Here is a 25644-nt window from a genome sequence, read left to right on the forward strand (position 1 = left end):
ACTGGAAATTGTTCTGATTTCACAAACTGGAACACCAGGGGAAGAAACAACCCTTTATTCGCATCTTTCAATGCAAGACAACAGAACATTTACAAAATGTAATAATCATGGACAACACCTTTTATGAGGTAGAAACAGACATCCAGAAAAGTCAGATATTGTGTATATGACGGCATATAATTACACATTACAGTGAGTGAGAATAATGGTGGGTAGGCTGTTGTTACTGCGTGGGCGGGTTTAGTTTGATGGGATGTCTTTTTCATGGTTTTCTATTGACTTTAACTGCCAATGACAGGCAGACGTGGATTGTACCTTATGTTGTACCTTACCTTTAAATCATTAAAAAAAACAAAAAAACAACATGATTGACAAACAGCGTACTCATTAATCTTCCAATAAAAATGCAGAAAACACAATGATCTGACAAGCAGCACACCCCGCTTTACCTAAGTGATCCAAAGTATACAGAGGCTTACACATCATATATATAAAAAAAACATCACTTTAAATAACAGCTCAGAAAATCAACTACCGAAAACGTATAAATAAAACACAGCTGAATGAAATCCCTGGCAGCTCGTACGCCAACTTGATGTCAGTTGTGTGATATTATTTGGTGGGCAACAGAATTCAACAAGATGCAGTGCTGATGCTGTGATTAGAGCTTTTTTTTTTTTTTATCCCCCCTCATTTCTTGCAATTTTACATCTCTAAATAATGTCCATGTCAAAGACTATTTCAGGTTTAACTGTGAAAAGACAAACAAACAAAAGTCAGTGTTTAATATGGAAAATAAAGACTAAAACTTTTTTTTTTAAAAAAAAGGTGGCAGGAGCGCTTCTTAAAATAATATTCTTAAAAGAAGATCTGGTGCGAATAATGAAATAATAAAATCTTGGCAATAATCACAATTAATATCTCGGGGTGTCTTTTGACACAGTTGGACACGACCTGGGTTTGTACCTTATTATTTTTACTAGCACCTTCCCTTATCTCCATGACTTGCCATTGCACATTCAGTTTGAATTTCCTAAAAATAAATAAAATGTTCATCTTAACTGAGTGTTCCTTTGCTTTACCGTCATCCACCTGCTTTTTTTTTTTTAACATTAAAGAGGGGAATCAAAATGTAGAGTTCTCTAAAAGAAAGCACAGAGCGACACATTCAGTGGCCGTGGTCCCCCGAGGTGGACGGCGGTTGCAACTTCTCAGACTTGCGGTCTTTGGACTCAGATTCTGACGAGGAGTCCGAGTCCTGGGCCTGCTGCTGGTTCATCCACATGTCGGCGTACAAGCCTCCCTTGAGCAGCAACTCCTCGTGTCTTTGGATGGAGAAAAAGTGAATCACTCGGCGTTTGGTAAAAATAAGACGATTTACCATATGGCTGTCAAATATGACGCTCAAAACTACACTTACCGTCCTCTCTCAGCGATTCGGCCATCGCTAATAACCAGAATCTGGTCCGCTCCGATTATGGTGGACAATCTTTGAAAAGAAAAAAAAAGTTCACACAACGCTTTAGACAAATCACTGATATCCTAAAACAAGGGAAATAGAGGAAAGACCTTTCAGAAGTACAATCCTTCACTACATGCAACTCTTACCTGTGAGCAACAACAACTGTTGTACGATTGGCGCAGACTTTAGCCAATGAGGCCTGGATGTTGCGCTCCGTCTGTGTGTCCAGTGCAGATGTGGCCTAAAGAGAGACAGTGTTTGTTAAAGGAGGAGCAGTAACTTTAGCAGCACAACATCAGTATGGAGGTGATTTAGTGTATTTAGTAGGATATTTAGTTAATTAACATTTTTAGGGGCAAACCAATACTTCAAGTAAAAGCTGAGCAGCAATTAATTAATAATTAGAAATACACAAAAGGGCAACAAAGTTGCGTTGGATTCAATGTGTTATTCAATAAACAGAGTGACAGCATCGGTCTGCATACAATCTCTCCCTTTTGTTAATCTTACCTCGTCGAGCAGGATGATCTGTGGTGCTTTCAGGATCGTTCTGGCGATGGCCACTCGTTGCTTCTCTCCTCCACTGAGCTTCAGACCTCTTTCACCCACCTGTGTATCATAACCTGCCAGAAATAAATGTAGGCGAGAAGGTTTGTGCATCATAGAAGATTGTACAGAGGACTTCCTTTTTTATCGAATCATTTTGAACATACACAGAGAATATAGCAGATGCATCCGTAAAAACAAACCCAAAAAATGAACAAGCAAAACAAAAAAAATCCCTCTATGTCATCGCTGTGGTTCAAAGAAACGCAAAGCTGTCTTTCACAGAAATACAGGAGAGTTCATCTGTTGCTTACCTTCAGGGAAGGTCATGATTTTATCATGTATGTCAGCAGCTATAGCAGCCTCCTCCACCTCCTGGTCGCTGGCAGAGATGCGGCCGTAGCGGATGTTGTTCTGGATGGTGTCGTTGAAAAGCACGGTATCCTGGGGAACCACGCCGATATGAGCTCTCAGGGATACCTGCTTCACCTGAGGAGAGATGACAAAGACGTAGTAATTACTGGTCCAGAATGTGCCTGTAATCACACACAGCTGCATACAGTTATGTTAAAGAGATTGGAACTTGTTCTTATATTGCTCTTGGTAATCTCGAGGGAAACATAACAAGGTGCTAATTCATGCCTCTAGCAGTTAGATGACTTCATTTGCACATGGAATGATGTACAATGCCTTCTAATGCATATACGACCACGCTAATTAGTTCTGGTGGCACTATGTAAAGCTTTCATGCTATGCTACTGATAGATCCTTGAGCCTTGTCATCTCATGTACGAGTTCTGGCGGCAAACATTTACTTTTGATATATCCTGGCCGTCGATGCGAATGCAGCCTCCTTGAACATCATAGAAACGGAAGATGAGTCGAACAATGGTGCTCTTTCCAGAGCCCGATGGTCCCACCTGGGGAAACGAAGACAAACTTAAGATTGAACAGTCCCAACAGAACACAGGCAGCTCAGCTGTATGAGTGAGTAGAGGGCAAAATCTATCTTTTGAATTCAAGCAGTTCCTTAGACTTACCAGGGCAACTGTCTGTCCCGGAAGTACAGTGAAGGAAACATCGTTGAGAATCTCCTTCCTGGAAAAACAGTAAGACAGTCCTGTAAAATAAATGTATTTACAATGTCACACAATTCTGGTTCTGACCAGTCTACAAAAATCAACTGTGAACCAACCCATTTGTGTAGCTGAAGTAAACATTCTCAAATTCAAGTTTTCCCAGTTTGTAGAGAAGATTCCCTGCGTTTACGTCATCTTTCACCTGCACAAGAGAACAAACAAACAATATCAAGAAACGTGACAATAAAACAGCGTTTAAAGACCAAAGACTGGCGAGTTTTGAAAAGTACCTCTTCGTCTTCTTCAAAAAGCTTGAACATGCTTTCCATGTCAATGAAGGAATTCTGGATCATTCTGCAAAAAATTGAGCCAACGGTTTAAAAATAATTAACCAAACGTAAAGGAATAAGGTCATTTAATGGCGCAGTGGGATTGCAGGAGGGGTCGGCTGCGAATCCCAAGGCATCACTTTTTGATGAGACTCAAAAAACAACTTTTCCTATAAATAGCAACCTGATGTGTTTTACTATGCTGCCATCCATCTTAATGCATTTTGAGCTGTTTCTGCATCTCCTTACCTGTAATAGGTTCCAAACCAGTTGAGGGGGGTGTACAGCTGGATGATGTAGGTGCCAAAGAGGACAAAATCTCCGACCTAGAAAAGTGGATTTTTTTTGGTCAAATGAACTGCGCTGTTATTCTTTACATTCTAATTAGTAAAACATACAATTAATTCTAAACAGCACTTGGTTCATGAAGTTGAAGGGAGGAGTTTTCAACACAATACCGTCTCCTTTTATGACAAAAACCTATATAAAGGTGCCAGCTGGCTTGACAGAGATCTCCAGGCAGTTCCTGTTGGCTATGATGTGTGTTCCAGTAGACAAACATCTAAATATCATAGAATAAAATATATTTTTTCTGTTTTAAAAAGTAAAAACTTAGCACGTAAAGCTATCTTAGCAAACTCAGCCATCTTATCCTAGTGTGGTTAGGTCTCCGGTTTGATCTCCAGCAGATAGGTACAAGGTTTGTTTACATGCCGCAACAGAATGCATATTTAAAGGATTGAATGTGGATAGTGAGTGTTGACATTCCTTCACCATTGCTTGACAGATGCTTGCATGCAAGCACAATGTTAGCATTGTTTTGTTGAAAACTTTCAAATAAAGTCATAAAAGCAATTTTGGAAGTGACCGGTACCTGAAATCTTCCTTCAGTCACAAAGTAGGCACAGAGCAGGGAGCCAGCCAGCAGGCCTGATCCGATGATGAGGTTCTGTGTTTGGTTGAGGAAGGCCAGGGACGCCTGGGTCTTCCACTCCGACTCCTGAAAGCAGGCATATTTTTTTTTAAAAAGTGTGTTCTTTACTAAATTTCTATGTTTTGAAAGATTAAAAAAAAATCACATCTCCTGGAAAGTGTATCTGTCTGCTCTTAGGCAACTTGGAGATTTGCTTCCACGCAGCATCTTGTGCAGCTTGGTGTTGCTATCAATAACTAGACACGGACAGGAGCGAGCTATCCTCAAGATTTGTTTTGACAATGAGCAGACATTCTCCTCAGGGTGAAGCTTATCTTCAGTATTCTGTTATCCTAAAACAAAAGAGGAAGTTGTAGACATTGTTGAGGCTGTGTTTTTTTTGTCACTGACTTGTTAAGTCGCTTAGTTTTCAATAGTGGGTCAATGATAAATGATCCAGGTTGTCAATAACTATTATCTCTAGACAATGTGTTTCAAGATACTGTTTTAAAGTGCTGATGACTGCAGTAGCTTGCTGTACTTTACTGCTTCAAGAAAAGCAGCTGATCCTTACATTTAAGAAGATGGGACCAGCAAATATTTTACATTTTGCGTTGAAAATGACTGATATGATTTGGAGATCATCAAAGTAGTTAACTTATCCACTTATAGATAAATCGACTCATCATTGTAACTTGTTGTAACATGGTGCAAAGGATGAGGTTGACCTGTCTCTGCGCAGAACAAAAAGAGGGTCAATATAGATACACTTATCTCAGTACCTCTGACGTACCTGATATTTCAAGATGGCACCCTCAAAACGGCCAACCTCGTAGTTCTCCGCATTGTAGTATTTTACCTATGGAACAGACAAAAGCAAAGAAAAAAAAAAACAGACAAAATTTGACATCTCGGAGTTAATCAAACTTCTTCACGAACCAAAAAACAGCAGATGGGCAAAAACATTTTTGACGTACCGTCTCGAAGTTTAACAAGGAGTCCACAGCCTTCGACTTGGCGTTGTTGTCCTGCATATTCATGTCTCGTCTGTACTTGGCTCTCCACTCAGTGATGATAATGGTCAGAGCTGAAGGAGATATCATTAGACAATCAGCAATCTTTATGTTCAACTACTCACTTCATTTAACATGATGAAATAAATTAATAAAGTTCTGGATATCTATGGTTACTACTCACTGAGGTACAAGGCCATGCAGATGAAGACAATAAGGCCGAACCAGGCGTTGAAATTGGTGATGAAGTAGATGATAGAGATGACGATATCGGCAATGGTTGGGAAGATGCTGAACACTATGTAGCTGTGTGGGGGGAAAAATGGACAATCGAGACAATTTCAGGAAACACATCGGTCCAAAACAAACCCTGGTCCTGCTAAATATCAGGAATTTTCTGCTGAAATGTTGCTTTAATGTTGCCATTCTACCTGAGCAGGCTGTTAATGGACGAGGTGCCGCGGTCGATGCTCCTCAGCACATCGCCGGTTTTGCGGCCCAGGTGCCAGCGCAGGGAAAGGGAGTGAAGGTGGGAAAAGAGGCGCACTTGAACCACGCGGTTAGTGTACTGTTGCACCCGGATCCACAGGAAGGAGCGCATGTTACTGACAAACCCTGAGGCACCTGGGAAGAGGGGAAGATAGCGGTGGAAGCGCCAGATGAGCCACTCAAGCAAAACGTGATATGAGACAGAAAATCAATGTGCTGGACTGCTTGTAGAGTATTTAACTTTGCATTTAACAGATGCTTTTGTCCTAAGCGACTTACAGTAATTCATACATGCATTCATACACTGATGGCGGTGGCTGCCACGTAAGGTGCCGACCAGTACATCAGGAGCAGTTTAGGGTTCAGTGTCTTGCTCAAGGACACTTCGCCATGCAGACCAGGGGAAACGAGACAGCGATCTTCTTACAACAAGACGCTGGCTCTACCCCTGAAGCACAGCCGCCACTGTCTGTCTGTCTGTCGTTCTGTGAAAAGCGGATTCTCTACATTACACATCCACAACATGAACGAGCTGGTCCTACCTGCCCCGCCGCCCTGCAAAAACTTGAGCAGGACATAAACACACACTGTGGTGGCCAGAGTTCTCCAGCTGCTGCCATCAGTCAGTTCATTCACTGAGGGGGGAAAAACACAACATTAAATGAGAACAAAGGCTTGAAGGCTTCTTGAATTGACGATGTGGTGGATAAACAAGATGATAAACGAGACGTGTAAAATTTGGAAGCTGTTGCCTGACGCCTGGGTGTTTTATATTCGTCTCTCTGGCCCTCTGGCAATACTAAACCATCAAGCGAAGGATGTCTTAGTTTTATCACATTGCACATCCTGAGGAACAGTGTGTGTTTAATTAGTTGAATCTGTCTCCAAGCTTCTCGGTGTGTATTCAAGCTCACTTGTTGGCATGTTTTTATCTGGCTCTTGAGGCCTTGACTCAAATTGACCGAGTCAAAACCACTATTAACTTGTGGCTCTGGCGTGTAGTTGCTGAAACGGGCCATTTAACTCTGAAATAAACAAAACACTTGTGTCTACAGGGTTTGGTAGAAAGAGGTTGCTCACCAATATTCTTGTAGTAAATGGGTACAAAGACATTAATGGCTCTCTCGATTCCAAGCAGCCCCAAGCAGAAAATGACCAGGAGCTGGAGGATGATGTTGTTCCGGGGCCACATGTAGGGAACCAGGAGACGGACTTTCTTCCTGAAACCCTGCCAGGTGGATGGGTTGTCTTCTGTTCTGCCCAAAAGGCTCTGAGATATACCGAGCACAGAGTTGCAGAGTGTATAACAGTGGAATAGAGGGCATGTCTGAGCTGGTTAAGTATTGAAATACTGTTGGGAAATAAAAGTGTCACAGGTTTTAACTCCACTACCTGCCCACTGTTCTCCACGTCCCGCTCATCTTCATTTATCAGCAGCATGTATGGTCTCCGTGGCAGCCCTGGAGCTTTGAGACCGATGAAGAAGAGCAGCCCGGTGCCCATGTAGCGCATCAGCCACAGAGCAAACTGGACCTGTGGGGTTCATAGGCAGTTAATATGGACATGCACATCTGCGGTACATCAGTGTGTGATAGCGGAGGCGATGTGAATGTAATGTTCATAAGACAGCTGTGCATGAGGCAGTGACTCAGCTGATGGCTGCATTAGGGTGTGTCATTCATTATTCAGTGACCAAGCCTCTGAGTAAGTCTAAAAAATATATCACCATACAAGTGACTGCTCTATATTTCACAATAGTCATTGTGTGCTCCTTTAAAAAAGGAACTTCAGACTGGGACTGACCTATATGCTTTTTCAGGCCTGACTAATCAGTAATCAAGGGGACTGATAACCAACATTTGGAACCAACATACATTGTATCTATTGATATTATGTTGTTACCATGATATAAGACTAAATATCATATTGGATTTTACATTTTGTTATATCGTGATATGACACAAGTGATGTGTTTTCCTGGCTTAAAGGCTGCATTACAGTGAAGAGATGTTTTTCCTGAACATACCATATTTTTCGACTTGTTCTAACTTTTATCTTCATCCACTTAGTCACTATATTCACATTACTACCGTGTATTTCTCAAAAATCTGATTGTGCCATATATACGACGCAGGCCCTTCGGGCCCCAAATGGATCATTGCGCACTTCTGCTTTATAATATTCTTATTTCTGTACTTTTTAATATCAAAAAACAAATACTGATATTTTCTGTCCTCTTCTAGATCACCATGGTGGAGAGAGCCCATAACTGCTTGACCATAATTTAAGATCCCCAGATCCAGGATCCTCATCGAATTTATCTCACTTATAGATACCAGACACCAAATACACTGATTTTTAAATTAAGATCTATGCATTATTCCCCGAGAACACCCTATCTTGCAATGTTGAAGAACGTGAGAAAGAAATCCTGGATCCATGTTTTTATCTGTCTATGCACCCGCTCTTAATGGGGTCTATATCGGGTCGAGAGCCATCCTTCATCCAAGTCTCATGGAAATGCATTAAGTAGTTTTTGTGCAATCCTGCTGACAAACCAACTGACCAACAACTGGACACAGTTGAAAGCGTGACTTCTTTGGCAAAGAAAGACCATCTTTTTCATCTAACTTCTAATTGTTCCTTAATTCTTAAGTCTTAATCATTGATTTGTGCATTATTTTATTCCTGGTATTTATTTTATTAATTTATCTTTATCATATAATTGTTTTGTTGTTGTAATTTTTAGTCATGTGTAGCTACATCGCTATAGTGTTATTTATTGTTGTCTGTGGTGTTTCAATTTTGCTACATGAGCCAATCTGGCTTGTCTAAAATGTGGTATGAAAATAAGGTTCTGTTGCATTGAGCTCAGTTGACAATTGGCTCATCCCTGCTTCACACTGAAAATGATGACTCAAGATGATTAAAATGCAGGATACACAGTTAGAGGAGCACTACTGCATTATGACAAAACAAGTTAAGGACAGACCAAATCATGCAAAGTACCCTTGACCACACAAAGGTCAAGTCATGCTTGCATTTGCATAACCACAGAGCTGAATCTACTAGAAACTGACTCAGCATGGGAGGGGCAAGACGTCTCGTCTCTTTCGATTGGTTAACAGAGTCACTTCAGGGATCTGAAAGTCAGACCGGGCAATGACTCGGCAAAAAAAAAGAGGCTCTGGTGACGTTGCTGTTGTTTTTGCATTCCAGCCTGTCTCCCTCTGACAGCTGGGTGCGTTGTTTGCTATGCTATAAACTGGACAGGTTGCACTGCTTTGAGTGAAGTGAGACAAAAGACACACCCAATAAATAGATAAGTAATCTCTGGCTGACCGGATTGTGAAATCACACATCAACACTGTAAAACACTGACAGAAATGTGTGTGAAAGATATGTATCCTTATTGAGCTTAAAGGGGAAACCATTAGCACATTCTTAATTCAAAATCAGATAAAGTAACTGAACCTCCTGACCAGATAGGAAGGGACATTAACTGTATGACAACAGTCATTCCTACCTGTTGTTGAGTTGTCTCTAGGCTCCACCACCAGTGTGGACTATACCAGGAGACAAAGGCCAAGTTCTCAGCTGAGAAAGCCACAGCCCAGAACAGCAGCAGGGCCGCGCTGTGGCCCCTTGTTCGGTCCATCACCAGGACCCTTCGTCTTTCCACCCGGAGCACGGCTATGGCCCAGGCCCAGCCCCCCGCCGAGAAGCAGCCGTACAACACCACATAGCCCGGGAGCTCTCCGCCACTGGCAGCCCGCCACACCATCCCACCCAGAGACTGGACCAGGAGGAGGATGGAGACGGCCTGCTGGAAGCCGTAGAGGCGGGAGCGTGGGATGAACTTGGGCTCCATTGCCGTGCCATACTTCTGATAGAATATGAAGTGGATGGTGCCGAGGAAGAAGGCGATAGTGAGCAGGATGGTGGGGACCAGTGTGAAGTAGAAGCAAGGCGAGATGCCCTCATCCACCCAGGTGTGGGAGATGGAGGAATTGGCTTCACAGTAACTCTGCATGAACACCATGGCTGCAGCTGGGGATTAACAGAAATGCTTTCATTAGATACAGTGCAGTCATGGACAAAGTGCAAGATCAAGTGGAACTACTTAAACTACAGCAAACAAATACAGTCATACGGTCTAAGATAAAGAGCAGGTGACCCTTTCTTTTAAGCGTCTCTGCACAAACTGAGCTGGCTGCCTGGCTCTGCTATATTAGGCTGTGAACTTCAGGGACATGTTTAGTTGCTGGCTCACGGTTCACCACTGCACCTGTTTTAGCTCGCTGGTTATAAATGACCACCACCCATTTGCCACACATTACCAAAATGTCTGCCAAAAGGAATGGTCGGAGCAGAAACAGAGAGACATGTCTGGAGATAACTCCAGTAATATCATTCAGGGAGGCAAAATGAATGTAACAGTATTATTAACATGTATTCAAGAGTCTCCAGACACAGAGTGACACACTGTTCTTATCTGTAGCATTACCTTCTCTGCTGGGTGGCTGCTGTCAACTTCACAGGCTCTCCACAATGCAGACCTCTCCACTTGTCAGCAACAGAGGTTACTCAAGAGGAGCTAGCAAGCCCACTTAACACTATTATTTAGCTGTTAGCTTGCTTCGTCGGCTAAAGCTCTCACACAAACGACAGATTAAAACGTGACGGACTGGTGAGCGCGTGCAACAGCCTACATAATTATCTTGGTACCGGTCACCGCTGCTATCAACCGCGCGCGCTCATGCCGCCGCTGTTGTCCTTGCTGCGCGCGTGTTAAACAACAGATCGATGACTCGGCAATCGACGCTTTACGCAACAGCGTTCGACTGCATGACCTGAAAGACAGCGCCCCCCAGTGGATGGAAAAGAAGGGGCACGACTCCCGAGACAGGAAGTTATGAGCGTGATCATTTATTTAGGGAAAATCAAGGACGTTACGTTAAGTGTAAGAGTTACACCGCAGTGTAAAAAAATAGTCCATCACAGATAAAGGTCTGCATTTGCAATTTTACACTTTCAGATGCTATTGTCAAGCAAAATATAACCTCAGTACTCATTATTTGAATATCTTCACTTATTCATTCAAACTGACATAGCCTTTTAATGTTGTCAGTCACACTAATCTTTTACTAGATTCAAAACTGTAGTAGTTTGGGTATGGAGTCACTGGAGTGTCATTAAAGGTATAGGAAAATAGATTAATAACTTAATAATGATAAGGGAATAAAGAGTCTCTAAAATGATTCAAAAATCATTTTCCTCACATTCATTAATATTTTTTATGTTTCATTTATCACATCCCTCCTTACACTTATGTGCATTTTGCTAAATTATTTTGTGAAATGATGATCCTACTTCCTTTTTTGGTAATCAAAGTACTCCTTAATTTGGGGAGTGTATTCCATAATAATGCTTTCTGATCATGTGTTTCGGATAAAAATCTAACTTGTAAACATTTCTGTCAGGTAGCGTAATGGAGTAAAAATTAAAGGACTGCACTGAGATGGCCGCAGAGTCACATGAAATTGAAATTTACTAGAAGGCCTTCGTCAGAAATTGTAAGTTCAGAGCTTTAGCGAAGGCACTTATTGACATTCTACCACTGGAAATAAAATACAATCAATTCACAGATTAGTGAGCCACGCTGAAGCCATGTGGTTCCAGTGTAGCTTTAGTGGCACTGTTATTAAGCCAATTTCTGTCACTTCCAATGCTGTGGACTAGGCACAGGAAAGGCATCAACACTGGAGAAAGAGCCTGCAATTTTACAAGATGATCAGTAGATGGCACTAAATACTAAGGTATAGTCAGAGGAGGCCACTGTAGACAACAGACACATGTAAGAACAATACTTAATAAAGAAAAACCCCATGACCATACAGACATGTGGTGAGAAAAGACAACCCTTGAGATTGTACATAATAACAATGTAATCTAATTGCACGATATTAAGTGCGAGCGGTTTGTAATTTTACTGCTGTATTAAGGCCAGTGACTGAGTGATTAATGAATACAGCTCTGAGCACAGCAACCCAGACCGAGAGCGCCTCTTCGACTGAAAAGAGTAATTTTCAAGTCAAAGGAACATAAAAAAAAGAACGCCGTCTTCCAGTGACGAGAGGCTCTAAGTTAAGAGCTTTTTTCCATCAAACCGTAAATTCGGGGTTTAGTACAAAGACGGGAAGTGACTCAAAAGCCAGCTGTCGCATCTGTCCTTCCTATGAGGAGGAATAAAAGACTCTTCAGAAAAAAAAGAAAATAAATGTGTATGTGTACCTGCATGTGAGAGAAGAAAAACGTGGAAGCATATCCTCATGGAGTGTTCATAAAAAAAAAAAAGGAAGCGAAAAAGAAGCCAGTGATGTCTTGTGCGAGTGTACACACACACACACACACACACACACACACACACACACACACACACACACACACACACACACACTCACACAGGAATCAGGCTGGGATGGAAAGAGGGGGGTAAATCTTATCATTTAGAGCCTTCACAATGGGCATAAAGAGCTGCTAATCTGCTTCATCTCCCCGGCTCTTTTGTGTGAGTGGAAATGGACCTTCTGTCCATCGGCTGCTTGTCACCCCCGCTCCTTTGTCTCCCGGTGGATGTGATGGCCTGCCCATCACAACCCTCATTTCTCTCCCCTTTTGTGGGGCCGTCCCTACCTCAGCGCACAGACTCAGCTGGAGCCCTATAAGTCCTTTAGGTGGGCCTTTTTCTTGCATTCAATCCCACCTTTCCTTTCGTTCTCATTTATGCTTCTTTGTTCGCTTCAGGCTGCCCGACACATCCGCATGGAGCAGGCTGGATGTGTAAGACGGATGTGCATGCCAATCTAATCCCTTGGATTCGGCGAGCGAAGAATATCAGTGGCGTTAGGGAATGCCACGTCCAATCTCATTAGTAGCAGGGCCGATCAATAAAGCTTTCGTCTTTTTTTTTTTTTTGCTGAATGTAGTATTCACTGAAGGATCAGGCTTTGTGAATTCAATTCTTAGCACAAGCTCACTGGCGGATGACCTTTGCTACGCCTTTAATACCCACAGATCACCCATGATCTATTGTGTGGAAGAGTTGCTATACCGAGTGTGCGGACAGGCTGCTCATATAGAGAACACGGGCTGGCAGGCGTCTACCTCCGCTGCTGTATGTCTGTATTGCTTGTCTGCCAGAACCAACCCACGGTTAAAACGCAATTTCCTGGGGAAAAAAAAAAAACGAGCGCCAAGTATTCCATTTATACATCTGGTCTAGACTCTTCCTTTGGCCCACGTGCTGACGATGGCCGTCTGCAAAGGAAGAAAGGAATTTTTCATTATCATTGCGGTCCTTGAGTGAGTGGAGCGCCTACAGACTTTGTAAGGAGGTACACACATCTAACAGGTTTTCTGTTAAAGGTCCCGTAAAGTCGAAGGTTGTCTTTTTGGAGAGTAAAGCATGACTGGGTGCTGGAGAGGCAATGCTCAATCCACAATCCAATCGGGAATTGTGCCGATGATCGAGCTGTTGTGACACAACTATGTAGTCATGGTGGCTGGTTGCCTGCTCAGGCGTGCAAGGGCAGACCTATCAGAGCAGACCAGGTTTTTAGATGGGAGCCTTTAAGAGACGGAGCTTTTGAGACAGAGGGTGAATAGAAGCGCTGCAATAATGGACAGTATGAGAAAAAAAAAAGTATGAACCTGAATATTTGCATATGGGACCTTTAAGGGACAAGAAAATTTGAGATGTTCTTATGTTTTGACACTGTAAAGCTTTTGAACGGGCGAGTCGCTTTCTCAGAACACGGGGTCGATGACCTGTAGCTTAAGAGACGTCTGAAAGAGCTTTTCACTCGGAGGGACTTTCCGCTCGGCCCGCTGTGCTCCACATTGTACCTCTGAATCTGAGCTTGAACAGTCCAACCCTGGCAGCCCACGGAGAGCAGTTCAGCCACCTCTTCCTGCTGCAAAGAGAGCAGCACAGGCGGGATAAGATCTCCTGCGAAACCGCTCTTTGCGAACACAAAGGGGCTCCCTCCAACCGCTACCGCTGAACTGCACCCTTGCCACTGTCTTCTACATGTCGACAGACAGAGAGGCAGAGGGAGGTCGGAGGACAGAAGGTGTGTGAGAGGTGGTAGAGACGGACAAGTGAGTGGAGGGGGAGCATGTGTGTGTGTGTGTGTGTGTGTGCAAGATAACGTGCTAGAGAAAACCAGCGCCGTCACTGTGTGGGCGAATCTGTCACAGATACAGAAGCAGATAGGCTGAGGCAGAGCGGTATTGTTAGAGAGGACACAGAGCCCCAGACTAACCCATCCACACACTTCAGACACAATGGACTGGAAAACTAGCAGCGCTCGCCTTTCTCTCGCATGCCCAAGACGCACATGGAAACACACACGCACACACACCTTGCACAGGTGAAATACAAAATGCGTGGATCTGGTCTTATCAACCGCAAACTCTGGTTCCTTTCATTTCTGCGTATCAGAGCGGTGATTTAAATGCCAAAGCTGTTGCGTCCTGAGTGGCACCTCTCTGAAAATCTTCTTACAACATTCCGCTTTGACCACTAGGGGCATTCCCACACCATAGTAATGCCCGGGGCTCCAGATGAACGGGACACAAATGGAACAAAAGTGGGTTACTGTGTATCTGACACAGTCAAAATAGATGGCAGACCTGTGCTTATACTGCACTAAACACCAGAAGGAAGGGTGAATATAAATAACTGGCATGGAGGCAATTTAGATTGACTGCTACGCTGCACCAGTGACTATAGTATATCCATACTGATTAAAAATGCTGTTCTGTGGATGGGAAAACAAGCAACACATTTCTCCCGCACTGAAATAAAAGTGGACTAAAGGGAGTGTAAAGACTCACAGATATGACGTCTGTTTTAACACACGGGTTTGAAAAACCCATCGATTATCATGTAAAATGGTCATTATATAAGCTTTTAATCCTCTTGAATAATTTAGAGATTTATTAAACCCCATTTTGTCATCGTTATCACTGCCTTTGTTCAAACTTGAAGATCGTTAAGGGAAGGCACTCATTTATAACGATGTTGAATAACGACATAGAAGATACAACCTGTTGAGAGACACAAAAATCCAAACCACTAATTAAAACAGGTATTATGAATATAATTAATTCAAGATAGAAGATACAAAAACAGGTTCAAACAGCAGCTGAATGGTTTATGATCATGGGTTTTCGAATAAACCAAATTGTATCAAAGCGTTAATTCTAAGAGTGGAGACTTAAAGCAGATCTTCCAGTTTCATGACGAAGTGGAGGGACGTGCAATGAAAGCCAGTCATTAGACCAAGTTCCATAAGGACCAGAGGACAAATGAAGCAGAGCAAACAAACACAATGGCGACATTCCCAGTAAGGGACGACGACCAAACTTTTAGAAGCATTACCAGTGCTAAACCTCAGAGCAGAACGATAAATAGCATCCAGGAAGAAGGAACATGTGGAATAAACAGGTGGCATATCTGGTTCTCCATAATGGGTCCCACAGTGTTAGTGGAATGATGTTTTTTTTAAACCTGGCACCTATATTTCCCATAATGCAACTTAGCCACTGGGTGACATCGCTGGAGCCAATGAATCAGATAACACGTGGTTTCCTCTGAAGCCGCAAAAACCTTAATACTACTTTTTTTTTCACACGTGCAGTCGTGCCTGACACATGTAAACGCTCCGCAACGTGTGAAATTGTTTCCCTATAAGGGTGGCGGCAGAATCACGCCTATAAATCACATCACTATAATCCAAAACTGAGACAAAGACAGATTTTATTTTATGACTATAAGTTCCTTGGTTCCTTTTATAGTGGGGATAAAAAAAAGTTATTGCTGTCATCATTTTTGTCTGCAAGTTTAAGATCACTGAGGACAAGTTGGGGAAACTCAAAGGAGCGCAGAGGATTTTCCTACAGTTCCGTGGGCAGAGACGGCGATTAAGTATCACAGGAATATCACACGCAGCTCAAGATAATGCACAAATGCAGGATTATTCCATCAAAAGCCACAAACTAAACACAATTCACTATTGAAGTCACTTAAAAGTAAACATGAAGTAAAGAAACTGCGTCCTTTGACTGTATTCTGAGACGGACCGATCTCCACAGCCCAGGTTAAACAGCCTCCTGTTGCCCCCCTCCTTACAGTCACAGATTTGTGGATGTGGGGGTTGACACCACCACCAGTGACAGAGGCTTTGATGAGCGCATCCGGCTCCTCATGGCCTCCAATGGCCTGCTGCAAATGTCGTGAGGTTGATGCGTCTGACCTTCAGATACTTTGATGAGGCTTCTGCCAAAATCCTCAAACCCTAGAGCGAGCCTGCACCAGATTTCAGCACGGCTGCTTCGGGACGTCACCTGGTCTGTCCGAGCTGCATCCTCCTCGGTTAGTGCGAGATAGGTAAATAAAAATCTTGTTAGTTAGGTCAGGGCTGCTTCTGCAGAAACTAAAACTGTCTCCTTTGAAGGGCTAATTGCGACTTTTAACACATAGCCGGTCTGGGCTCGGTAAAAAAACAGCTGCACCGCGTAACCCCGACAGAAGGGCAATCATCTCTGGCCGAGATCCTCAACACGAAAAAAAAGGGCAAAATAATGAAGCTGCGAGCAGATGAAAGAACAAAAGAAGTCAGTTCAGATAGTTCGCTCGGTGCCTGATTGTACACCACTGTGCAGCAACAAAAAGAGAGGGGACCTGCTACTTAGCCCACATCCCAATTAGAAACCAAACACAAAATCTTCTTAAAACTCAGGGATTGAACAAAAAAAACACGTCCCCTATGAATAACATTTAAAAATGTATATACAGTTACTAATTACCTGTTTAAACAATGCAGTTAATAATGTTATCCAAGTATCACAATATCATATTAATGTGACATGATTACCCCAATATCATACATTGAAAAAAAGTAGACAAGAGAAAATGAATATCAGTATATATCTGTAATCTAATTACATCTTTTTTTTGTAACTTTACCAGAATGCAGTTACCTTTTTAACTTATCAACTGTATTCATACACTTGTTTTAATCAGTGGTTTGAATTTTTGTTGATCTCAATGTGTCGTATCTTTTATGACATTTTAATCGACATACTTGTAATTGAATGCCTGCCGTTAAAGATCTTTGAGTTTCGATAAAAATCAAAATAGAGTTTAATCATTCATAGGATTAAAAGCTAATATTACTGCTGTTTCACGTGAAATCAGTGAGTTCTCAAACCCAAGAAATGGATGCATGTCAACAGTGTAAATATTGTTTGGAATGTATTATTATTAGATTAGCACTGGGACCGGCGTGCTGTGTGGTCTGGCTGCACCTGATCTCGTTTCAGTCCAGGGGGGGAAAAAACATACAGGTTGTTTGTTTTTCTTTAAACCAATCACATTAGTCTTGAGGTGCGCTAAACCGGGGAATCAGCAACAGTGTCATTCATTAGGGAGAACCTGGTTTTTCCACTTGGGGAGGCGAGGTTTAAATAGTCACAAGAGTAAAAGGTAACATCCATCCATTATTAGCGTGGAGGTTTTCTGCCACAGAGGTTGCTGCCGTTTTACCACCGGGACGTGGATTTTTACCATGCCAACAGGCTACATCTGGTGAGCCAGACCGTGCTCGTCATATTCCCAGAATACTTGATTTTTCTCACGCGGCACTAATACGCGAGCGGCTTGTGTCGTTTCCACGCCCGTCCTTCCTTCCCTGTCACAAAATCCAAAATGAGTCCAGATGTTTGATGTGAGCACAGATGGGACGTTTCTGAGTTCCTTCTCTGGTATCTTGGTCGCTGTTTTGACCAACTTCCTGCCACAATATTGACACTGACATTTAGTCTTTCCCACCACTGACCGTGACCTTTGCTGACCTGACCAGAAAACAAAGTTAATCAATATCTGATGGTCTTTCTTTTGGCATTCGTGCTTTAAACCACAAAGTCGACCGTGAGGGACCTAAAATGAATCTGTTCTAGCTGATTCTAGTTCTCCTATCTGCTGTATCCTGCTCCTGTGCACGTCCCAGAGCTCAAAGTTGGCTGTGCGAGCACCTAAAATGACACTGTTAACATAATAAAGCCGGCTGATTCATTGCAGAACGCAAGAGAGGAAAAAGCGTGCAACCGCTGCACATGCTGACTGTGATTCCTCCTTAACGCCTCTGAAAAATGGAGTATGAATTGAGAGGTTTTAAATGAACTGGAAGTGCTCCTATGATCCCCCAACCCCCCCAACACCCAAGACAAGATTAAGAGGAGGCACCTTCCTGCATGAGCAGCTCCGCAAGCCCGGGCTGACTTCCACGCACGCGGGCTCGCCGGAGACGCTGCCGCGGTAGCGAGAGTGTCAATTTTTAAAAGAGCATCTCTTTCCTCTGGGCTGGAGGGTGACAGATAATGCTTTCGTGCATTACCGAGAGGGGAAGGCCATCCATCACGTGGACGCGTCGGCCTGTGTGTATGTGTGTGTGCGTGTACAGTGGGCTGATTATATGCAGGTGGCGTGGCTCTCCTCAAGGCTTTAGTGTGGTTGTGGAAGGGGATGGGGGGGAGATGGAGGCCTTGCGGGTGGATGTAATGCAGGCAAAGCATCTGGAGACAAGGACTCTCACTGGTGTCAAGCGGGGGTGGGTTGTTTATTTGGCTGGGGGTCGTGGGAATAAATGGAAGCATCTTATTGCTGATGAAGAACTGATCCTCACAGACACATCACAATGCTGGCAGCGGCGGCGGCAGCGGCTTTGTGTCAGAGGCTACCTTTTTCAACACCAAGAGACATGGGCCGATTGGTGGTGAGGAAAGAGACGCGGCAATACAATAAAAAATACTTATATATATGCCGTGCCAACACGCAGAGAAGGCATTCATCCATATTCATGAGTTACGGGAGTGTTTTTTTTTTTTTTCTAATGGCAACATTTTTGACAGCGTCGCCAGGGGAAAACCTCAGCAGGGAACGAGAGTGTGCAGCAGGAACGCTCACACTCTCTGTGACTCGTTTGCGGGGGAAATATCAGGTGAAGTAAAGAAAAAAAAAGAAAAAGAAAACAGATCATATTTGGACACAAATTGCAGGAAAATACAGGTGAGAGGCAGGAAATTTATATGTGCATAATTTGCAAAACCTTCTGTATTTCTCACTTCTTAATCCGGGAGAAGACCCGCTCAGTACGGCTCGACACTTCCTGTTTTGCCGGGTGCTGAGAGGGAGACAGTCTGACCCGCTGAACTTGCTCTGTTGCTCTATGGGGGCTAATGCACGCCGCCGCCACCGCCACCGCCACCGATGCTAACGCTGCTCCTGCCTCTTGTTTCCATAACAACTAAATGTGAAGGGGACAGGCCTCAAACCAAAAAAAAAAACATGGGGACCAAACACATGGGGACTAAAACACACACACACACACACACATACACAGTTAATGTAAAACAGGCCCATACACGCTAACAACAATACAAACATCCTCGCAGGTGTAGTTCTAATTTCACACATCCATCCGGGAGCAACCCACCGGTCCACCTACTCCTGTTGTTTTCCCGCCCTGCATGTGTGTGTGTGTGTGTGTGTGTGTGTGTGTGCGGAGGATGGGGCAGGTGGTGTGTGCTCCCCTCTGGTCCCCGTCCTCTGGGAGTTATTACTGTTACAAATAATCCCACGATGACGCCGGGTGCAAACAGTTTCAAAAATAAAGACGGGATATTGATTTGATATTCGCGGGACGGCGTTCGCGAGGGGGGGGGGGGCGAGTTGGGGGTTTCGGTTCGCTTGTTTGTTGTTCTCCCCCCAGTGTATATATGGAAACTGCAGCGCCGCGTCTTTGTGTGTGGCCTTGGTCATGGGAGGAAGGCCTTTGTGTAGCTTGCTTACACTACGACGATGTGTTTACTCGACTCCCCGCCTGTGCCCCAGTGGCCCGATGCTGTTATGTCTCCAAGGGCCAAAACTGTAGCTTGAGAGGGACTGATAAGCTAATTGAGCAGGCCCCCTTTTCCTCCTCGCTGTTTGGTTATAACGCAGAACGATTGTTTCATTTGTGTACAGCGTATTTTCCCAGTTTTACTGCCTCCTCGCTCCCTTTCCTCTCTAAATCAGTGCACTTTTTATGAATATTTTCTGAGGCGTGTGAGGGCACGGCGGGGTGGGTGGGGGGGGTTTTTCGAACCCACACGACTGTGAGATTCACCCCCGCGATATAATAATTCAGGTGAAAGACGATAACGCGGAAAAACGAGAGGAATGCGCAGAGATAAATCTCCAGAGCACTCTGCAAATGTCCCATGAATCTACCCCCATGACATCATTCAGCGAGAGCCTCTGTTTGTTGTTATGAAGAAGTGTGTGTGTGTGTGTGTGATGAGATAGAGGAAAAAAAAAAGAAAAAAAAAAGGAGAGGGACTGCTAAGTTGGCGGTTTGAATGATGTTTAACTGGAGCTCAGCACAGTTGAATGAGGCTGTAAATCCGCTTTCTCCCGGGTGCAGTTACTCAGAGCGCCACGGTACAGAACTATCAGAGAGAGAAGGATGTCACCACATTACCGTCTCATGCGCACACACACACTCACACACACACACACACACACTCTGCCTACCTCCTACAAGGCATAAAATATAACCCGTACCATCAACAGCAACCCACTCAGAGGATTGAGGATATAAACAGAGCGCAGAGCTCCATCCCACATTAACCAAACACAGAGAGCTCTCCTCTCTTGAGGCTTCGCATCCACGCTGGCCTCTCTGGCACGTAATCTCTCGCTGCCACATCACTCTTCCTCGCGAGCTCAACGCCCCTGATGATCAAACAACAAAAACAACAAGGCCGACACTCTCACGCCATAATGAAAATCAGCGTGCATAGATAATAAAAAAAAAAAAAACGGAGGGGAATAGTTTTTATAAGGTCAGTGATTTTCTCCTGGTATAATAAAAATCCATTCAATCCCCAATGCGCACCCCTTGCCCTTACATCGTCACCCCGGGGTCTCCTGGTTGTCCTCCTCCACGACGACGTCACGGAGCTGGTGGGTATTAGAGACCCGGCACTCCTCCACCTTTCGTTTGAGGATGCCCCAATGCCCCGGATCCTCAGAGAGTTCTTCTGCCATGAGGTGCCATGCTGAACTTCCAGCGAGAGTGTGAGAGCGAAAACTTAACACACCTGCTCCCCATTCACACCTGACTCACGTGACACCGGAGAGGGAAAATGGCTAATTGGGCCCAATTTGGACATTTTTCACTTGGGGGTGTACTCGCTTTTGTGAGATACTGTATTTAAAAGTTGCTGCACTTGGTACGACTCCTCTGATATCAGTGCAGACTGGCAGGGGAACAGCACGGGTTGCTACTGTCAGCCTATAAAGCAGCGCTCGTGGCAAAGCAGTGTTCTTTTTTTATATGGTGGCTTGATTGTTAGTGTGACGTTGTGAATGAACCACAAGTGTCACTTCTTCCTCCATCAGACGAATGGTGAGCGGCGTTGTGCTAGTGGCAGGGTTGCCACAGTAACGCAAGAGAGGGTCTTGAAGGGTTGTCTCATTTCACAGGGGAGATTTTCACCACTACCCCTCGTGTGACTCCGTTCGGAGGGGCGAGGCAGCTCGAAAATGAGGGGCAGGGGCGACAATAGGAAACGGGATTGAGTGTTAATGATTGCGGACCTTTCTCTATATTTAATTAAAACTTCACTTGAGGGCATTTATTAGAGCAAGTAGCACCAAAAAAACCCCAAAAACATTCCCTATACCGTTTTATTTACTGCCGAATTTCTGCCAACACCGTGACGCAGCGTCCAAGCTTGTCAGAGAGGAAATATGGCGGGTGCTCATACAAAAGCCGCTCCGTGAGCACACATTACTCGCAAAGCTAATTTGATTCAGATGAGGAGATTTATGTGCAGAGCCGAGGAGACTCGGGAGGTTGTTTCTTTTTTTGTCGTTGTTGTTTTTTTGTTTTTTTTTTTGAAGGGTAGAATCGTCAATTATTTTGGAACAGATGGGTCTCAAAGTGCAATTGAATTTGATTATCGTCTCAACGGAATACATAATGAAAGAGCCCTAATTTGGAGAGAAAGTTATGAGAAGGCCATTTCAATTACTCCATGTGCTAAACTTGGGCACCAGCCTCGCACAAAAGATTCAGGCGTTTGGATGATTTCCCGTTCCTTATTTTGCTTTCTGTCTCCCCCCTTTAATGACAGCGAGGGTGAATCGTGATGAGCGCAGCTGTTTATTTGCTTGTTTCTGAAATCTGCCCCAGCTGCGCTCTCGAAGGCGCCGCTCGCCTTTGTCGCCGTTAATTGATTAGCACTTTCTGTGGAACGCAACTTTGTTTTGTCGCTCTATTATCGACACGCTTGTTCAAATAATGACACGCCTGGCGACTCAGCTCCGTTGAAATCTTTTGACAGATTCGCCGAGCGAGGGACTGTCTCCCGTGCCAGCGCCGAACAGATTATTACAGAAGCTTTGAGATGTTTTTGTCCCGAGAACATAAAAATCCTGACAGCCTGTCAAGCGTGATCGCTGCACTAACAGCTCTCCTTTACTTAACTTGTGATTGACGGATTTGTTTTTAGCACAGGGTCAAGAGCTCACATTGATTAAGGTTTCACAGGACCTTCTTGATCTGTTTTTAGAATCGAGTTGCGTTAAACGATTTGAGAACCGTCAGTGTTTTCTGAGAGCACTGCCAAATTGATCACCCTTTTCCTCATAAATACCATCAGAAAGACTCAATCGCTCATAGGTGGACTTCTGACAAAATCAGAGGAGGTTATGAGGAACTTTATTTGTATGTGGGGGTAACTTCGCAAAACTTTTAAATCCCAGCGCGGAGTTTGATGTGACTTCCCATCCCACATTAAAGGGCAACTCAATTTTAGACATCAAAGTCTGTTTACAGGTGTTGGGGAGTATTACTGCTTATGTGAAATAAGTTGTATAAAGCTTAAGCAGACTTACTGCAGACCTCATCCTCGTCGCCGCTTGAGGCTAAACACTCGAGGTTTCATTAGTCGCTCCCCCCCTGCGAAACACGGTGGAGTCCTCTGACTGCCGGGGTTGAATTGCGGGTAAAGCATGCATCTATTTTCCGTGAGTCTTCCCTCCATCGATTGGGATCTGTTACATGTATTGCATATACATGAGGGTAGCAAACACCTCTTGATATAGTGCAGTTCAACCATCACCATTAAATAAGACCTCTATGCAAAAACATGTATTCTAAAGGTTCCATATTGGAGAGGGTGAGGTGTCTTTATAATCGTAAAGACGGTCTAGGTGCTGTCTAATTACTGGGAAAATATAAAAATGCAGTTAACACCCTAGTCACGCCACAGCTGATGCGTAAACATAATGCACAGGGCCTGCTCAGGCCTGTGAGAGTTGGCCAATCAGGCAGACCGGCCTTTTATCAGAGGGTGACAGGCGCAAAACAGGGTGCTCTGACCACGGGTGAATAGAGGTGCTGCAGCAATGGACAGTATGACATAAATCAGTAAAGCATTGTCTGTTCAACCTCACAATTATTGCATACTATGGGACCTTTATTAATTCATTTGTCAATGACAGTGTGTATAAAAAACACAGTGTATCACAGTGTAGACTTTGTGATGGAGCAGTTGTTTGGGATTGCATTAGACTGTATAAGTGTACCTAATAAAGTGCAAGTGTGGTATCAGTGGTGCAAGAGATTTCCTTGTGAAATGCCAACATTTCAACTGAATATTCAAGGTCTACAGCACTTCAGATTCCTCTTGATAAAAAAAATATTCTACAATTACTTCAGCAATACAATGGAATAATAAAGAAATCCTTTCTCAAGCAGCACTTCTACCGAACACCTTCACTCAAACTCAACCACAAACACTTGGACAGACAGATGGTTCAGACCCACTGCGAGAAGCCTCCCACCATGCCAGATAACAAGTTTCTTGGGCTATATAGGGCAAGCGTGACTGTAAACACAGCAGCCCCAAGTGGAGCGAACAGGTGGCCTACCACATAGGTCCCCTGGTCACGCTGCGTCCGCGTCAAAAGTTTAGTTACGAGGAACCGCTCATGTCTACTTCCGTTGCTCTGTTACCATATGATGGCATTAAATATGAGACGCTTCGGTGAAAACGAGTCCCTGGTCTCTGCGCCCCAAGCGTGCTGCTGAGCCTCCCAGCACGAGCATCCTAAAGCACCAAATCACCCTCAGCATCTTTTTATCAAGTTAATTTCCTCTGTGCTGCCTGACAATGGCGAGAAAGCTGGCCTAGTTTGGAGCTCCGAATGCGGCTTTTCTCATTCCGCTCATTTCCTCCATGTATTTGTTTTCCGAGGCAGTATCCTCTGGTGGCGGGGAGATGATAATGTCATGCAGGAAGGGAAGTGATGGTCTGCCTGGTGTTTATACAAGACTTTGGCATTTGTTGTCACTGGGTCTGGCGTCATTGGCAGGCATGTTGCCACAGAGCCCCTCTCCATCCTCCACACACACACACACACACACACACACACACACACACACACACACACACACACACGCACACACACACACACACTCCCCACTCTGACCCATATAGGTGCTTTGAACCGCTGGCAGGCCCGACAAGATTATCTGGGCCCCCTTCCCAGGAAGACCACTGGGACGTGGTTGCGTGGCGGCGGGCGTGCATGTACGAACCAGTCGGGTTCTCCGCATGTGCACGTGTACACGCAACGCCGCTGCAGCTCGCGACAGCACTTTGGACGCCGTTGAAAGAGATGTAAGGTTCAGTCTCCAGGTGGATCTCCTCTTCAGACTGTCACTGGAAGGTTCAAGGAGGAGGATACGGAGGATTTCAGAATTTTGGAATTTCTCGAGCTCTCCTGGGAAGGTGTGATTCCAGGTTAATAATATTCTTCATGACTGCATTCCAAGCCATTCCTGAGACCTTGATAGACCCTGCATCACCATGCGAGCTAACAGCGAGGAGCCTCTGGGCAGTTAAGCTCAAGGAAGTGCTAAGCGATAAAGTTAGAAAAGCAAACAAACTTTCTCCTTCCTAACTGTGACGACTAACGCGCCGCTTGTTCGCCCTCTCCTCCATCTTGATTACATAATCCCCCAGATTAATTAGCTGTGCGTTTCAGTCACTTCCTGTGGCGCGACCCTCAAATCGGCTCCCTCCGCAATCTGGCCTATCGACTTACAGGGTGCCAGAGCTTTTTCTTTGAAGGCCGCCTCGGCTTCAGAGGCGAAAGAACTCTCTGATCTGACGGCGAAAGGAAAGGGCCCCTGCAGTGTGCCGTTACAGGCCGATAAAAACCCAGAAAAACAACATTTGGGTACCACACACACTCTCGGGGAAGGGGGGGGCGGGGGGAAGAAAGAAAATTGAGAATAATTTGGTTGTGAAAACAAGAGGTGGTATGGAACAATGACAATCTGGCTCCTTTGGTAATTTCCTGTCGGCGTTCGTTCGTGTGATGTGGTCGTGACTGTTCTGCCGGGATCAATCAAACCTGCGAGCAGATGGCATCGCACTCCTCCGGCAGACTGGGGGATTGTCTGTGTTTTTTTTTCTTTTTCTTTTTTTTTTTTTTTTTTTTCCAGAGGCGGTAATTGGCCCGCTATGTCACGGACCGGAGCACGCTAACAGCCACTGCCACCCGCCGCTGTGCAGCCACAACACGTGTAGATCTGCTTTATGTGGCCCATAATGTGGTACCTGTTCTACGGGCTCCACTTCGTATCGACTCAAAGTTGTGTAAAACGTCGCCGTAATTAATAGGCTA

The 25644-nt window shown here is 44.4% G+C and overlaps 1 protein-coding gene across 3 annotated transcripts; it reads right to left on the reverse strand.

The window, feature by feature from the left end:
* Positions 1–40: 40 nt before the first annotated feature.
* abcb6a (ATP-binding cassette, sub-family B (MDR/TAP), member 6a) lies at positions 41–20999 on the reverse strand. 3 transcript variants are annotated; one of them, XM_037090920.1, is made up of 20 exons: positions 20850–20999; positions 9358–9881; positions 7224–7364; positions 6912–7101; positions 6374–6466; positions 5774–5966; positions 5527–5648; positions 5307–5416; positions 5123–5188; positions 4291–4416; positions 3666–3742; positions 3378–3441; positions 3204–3289; positions 3049–3106; positions 2824–2928; positions 2323–2497; positions 1973–2085; positions 1609–1703; positions 1421–1489; positions 1169–1325 (listed from the first exon to the last, which is right to left on the reverse strand). In XM_037090920.1, exons 2-20 carry the CDS (start codon positions 9871–9873, stop codon positions 1169–1171), a joined length of 2556 nt encoding a protein of 851 aa, XP_036946815.1. In that variant the 5' UTR covers positions 9874–9881; positions 20850–20999. The 3 variants fall into 3 exon arrangements, with proteins under 3 accessions (XP_036946816.1, XP_036946815.1, XP_036946814.1); XM_037090919.1 differs by lacking the exon at positions 20850–20999 and adding an exon at positions 10339–10650; XM_037090921.1 differs by lacking the exon at positions 20850–20999 and having other exon boundaries at positions 41–1325; positions 9358–9873.
* Positions 21000–25644: the final 4645 nt, after the last annotated feature.

Source organism: Acanthopagrus latus, chromosome 24 (assembly GCF_904848185.1).
Source record: "Acanthopagrus latus isolate v.2019 chromosome 24, fAcaLat1.1, whole genome shotgun sequence".
Classification (NCBI taxonomy): domain Eukaryota; kingdom Metazoa; phylum Chordata; class Actinopteri; order Spariformes; family Sparidae; genus Acanthopagrus; species Acanthopagrus latus.

Excerpts from the sequence above, each read along its gene's own strand:
- abcb6a (XM_037090921.1), bottom strand. The coding sequence starts at position 9,873 with ATGGTGTTCATGCAGAGTTACTGTGAAGCCAATTCCTCCATCTCCCAC. Across the intron at positions 4,417-5,122 it reads GTGCCATCTTGAAATATCAG|GAGTCGGAGTGGAAGACCCA; the intron begins GTACGTCAGAGG and ends GCCTGCTTTCAG. Across the intron at positions 3,290-3,377 it reads TTTTTGAAGAAGACGAAGAG|GTGAAAGATGACGTAAACGC; the intron begins GTACTTTTCAAA and ends TCTCTTGTGCAG.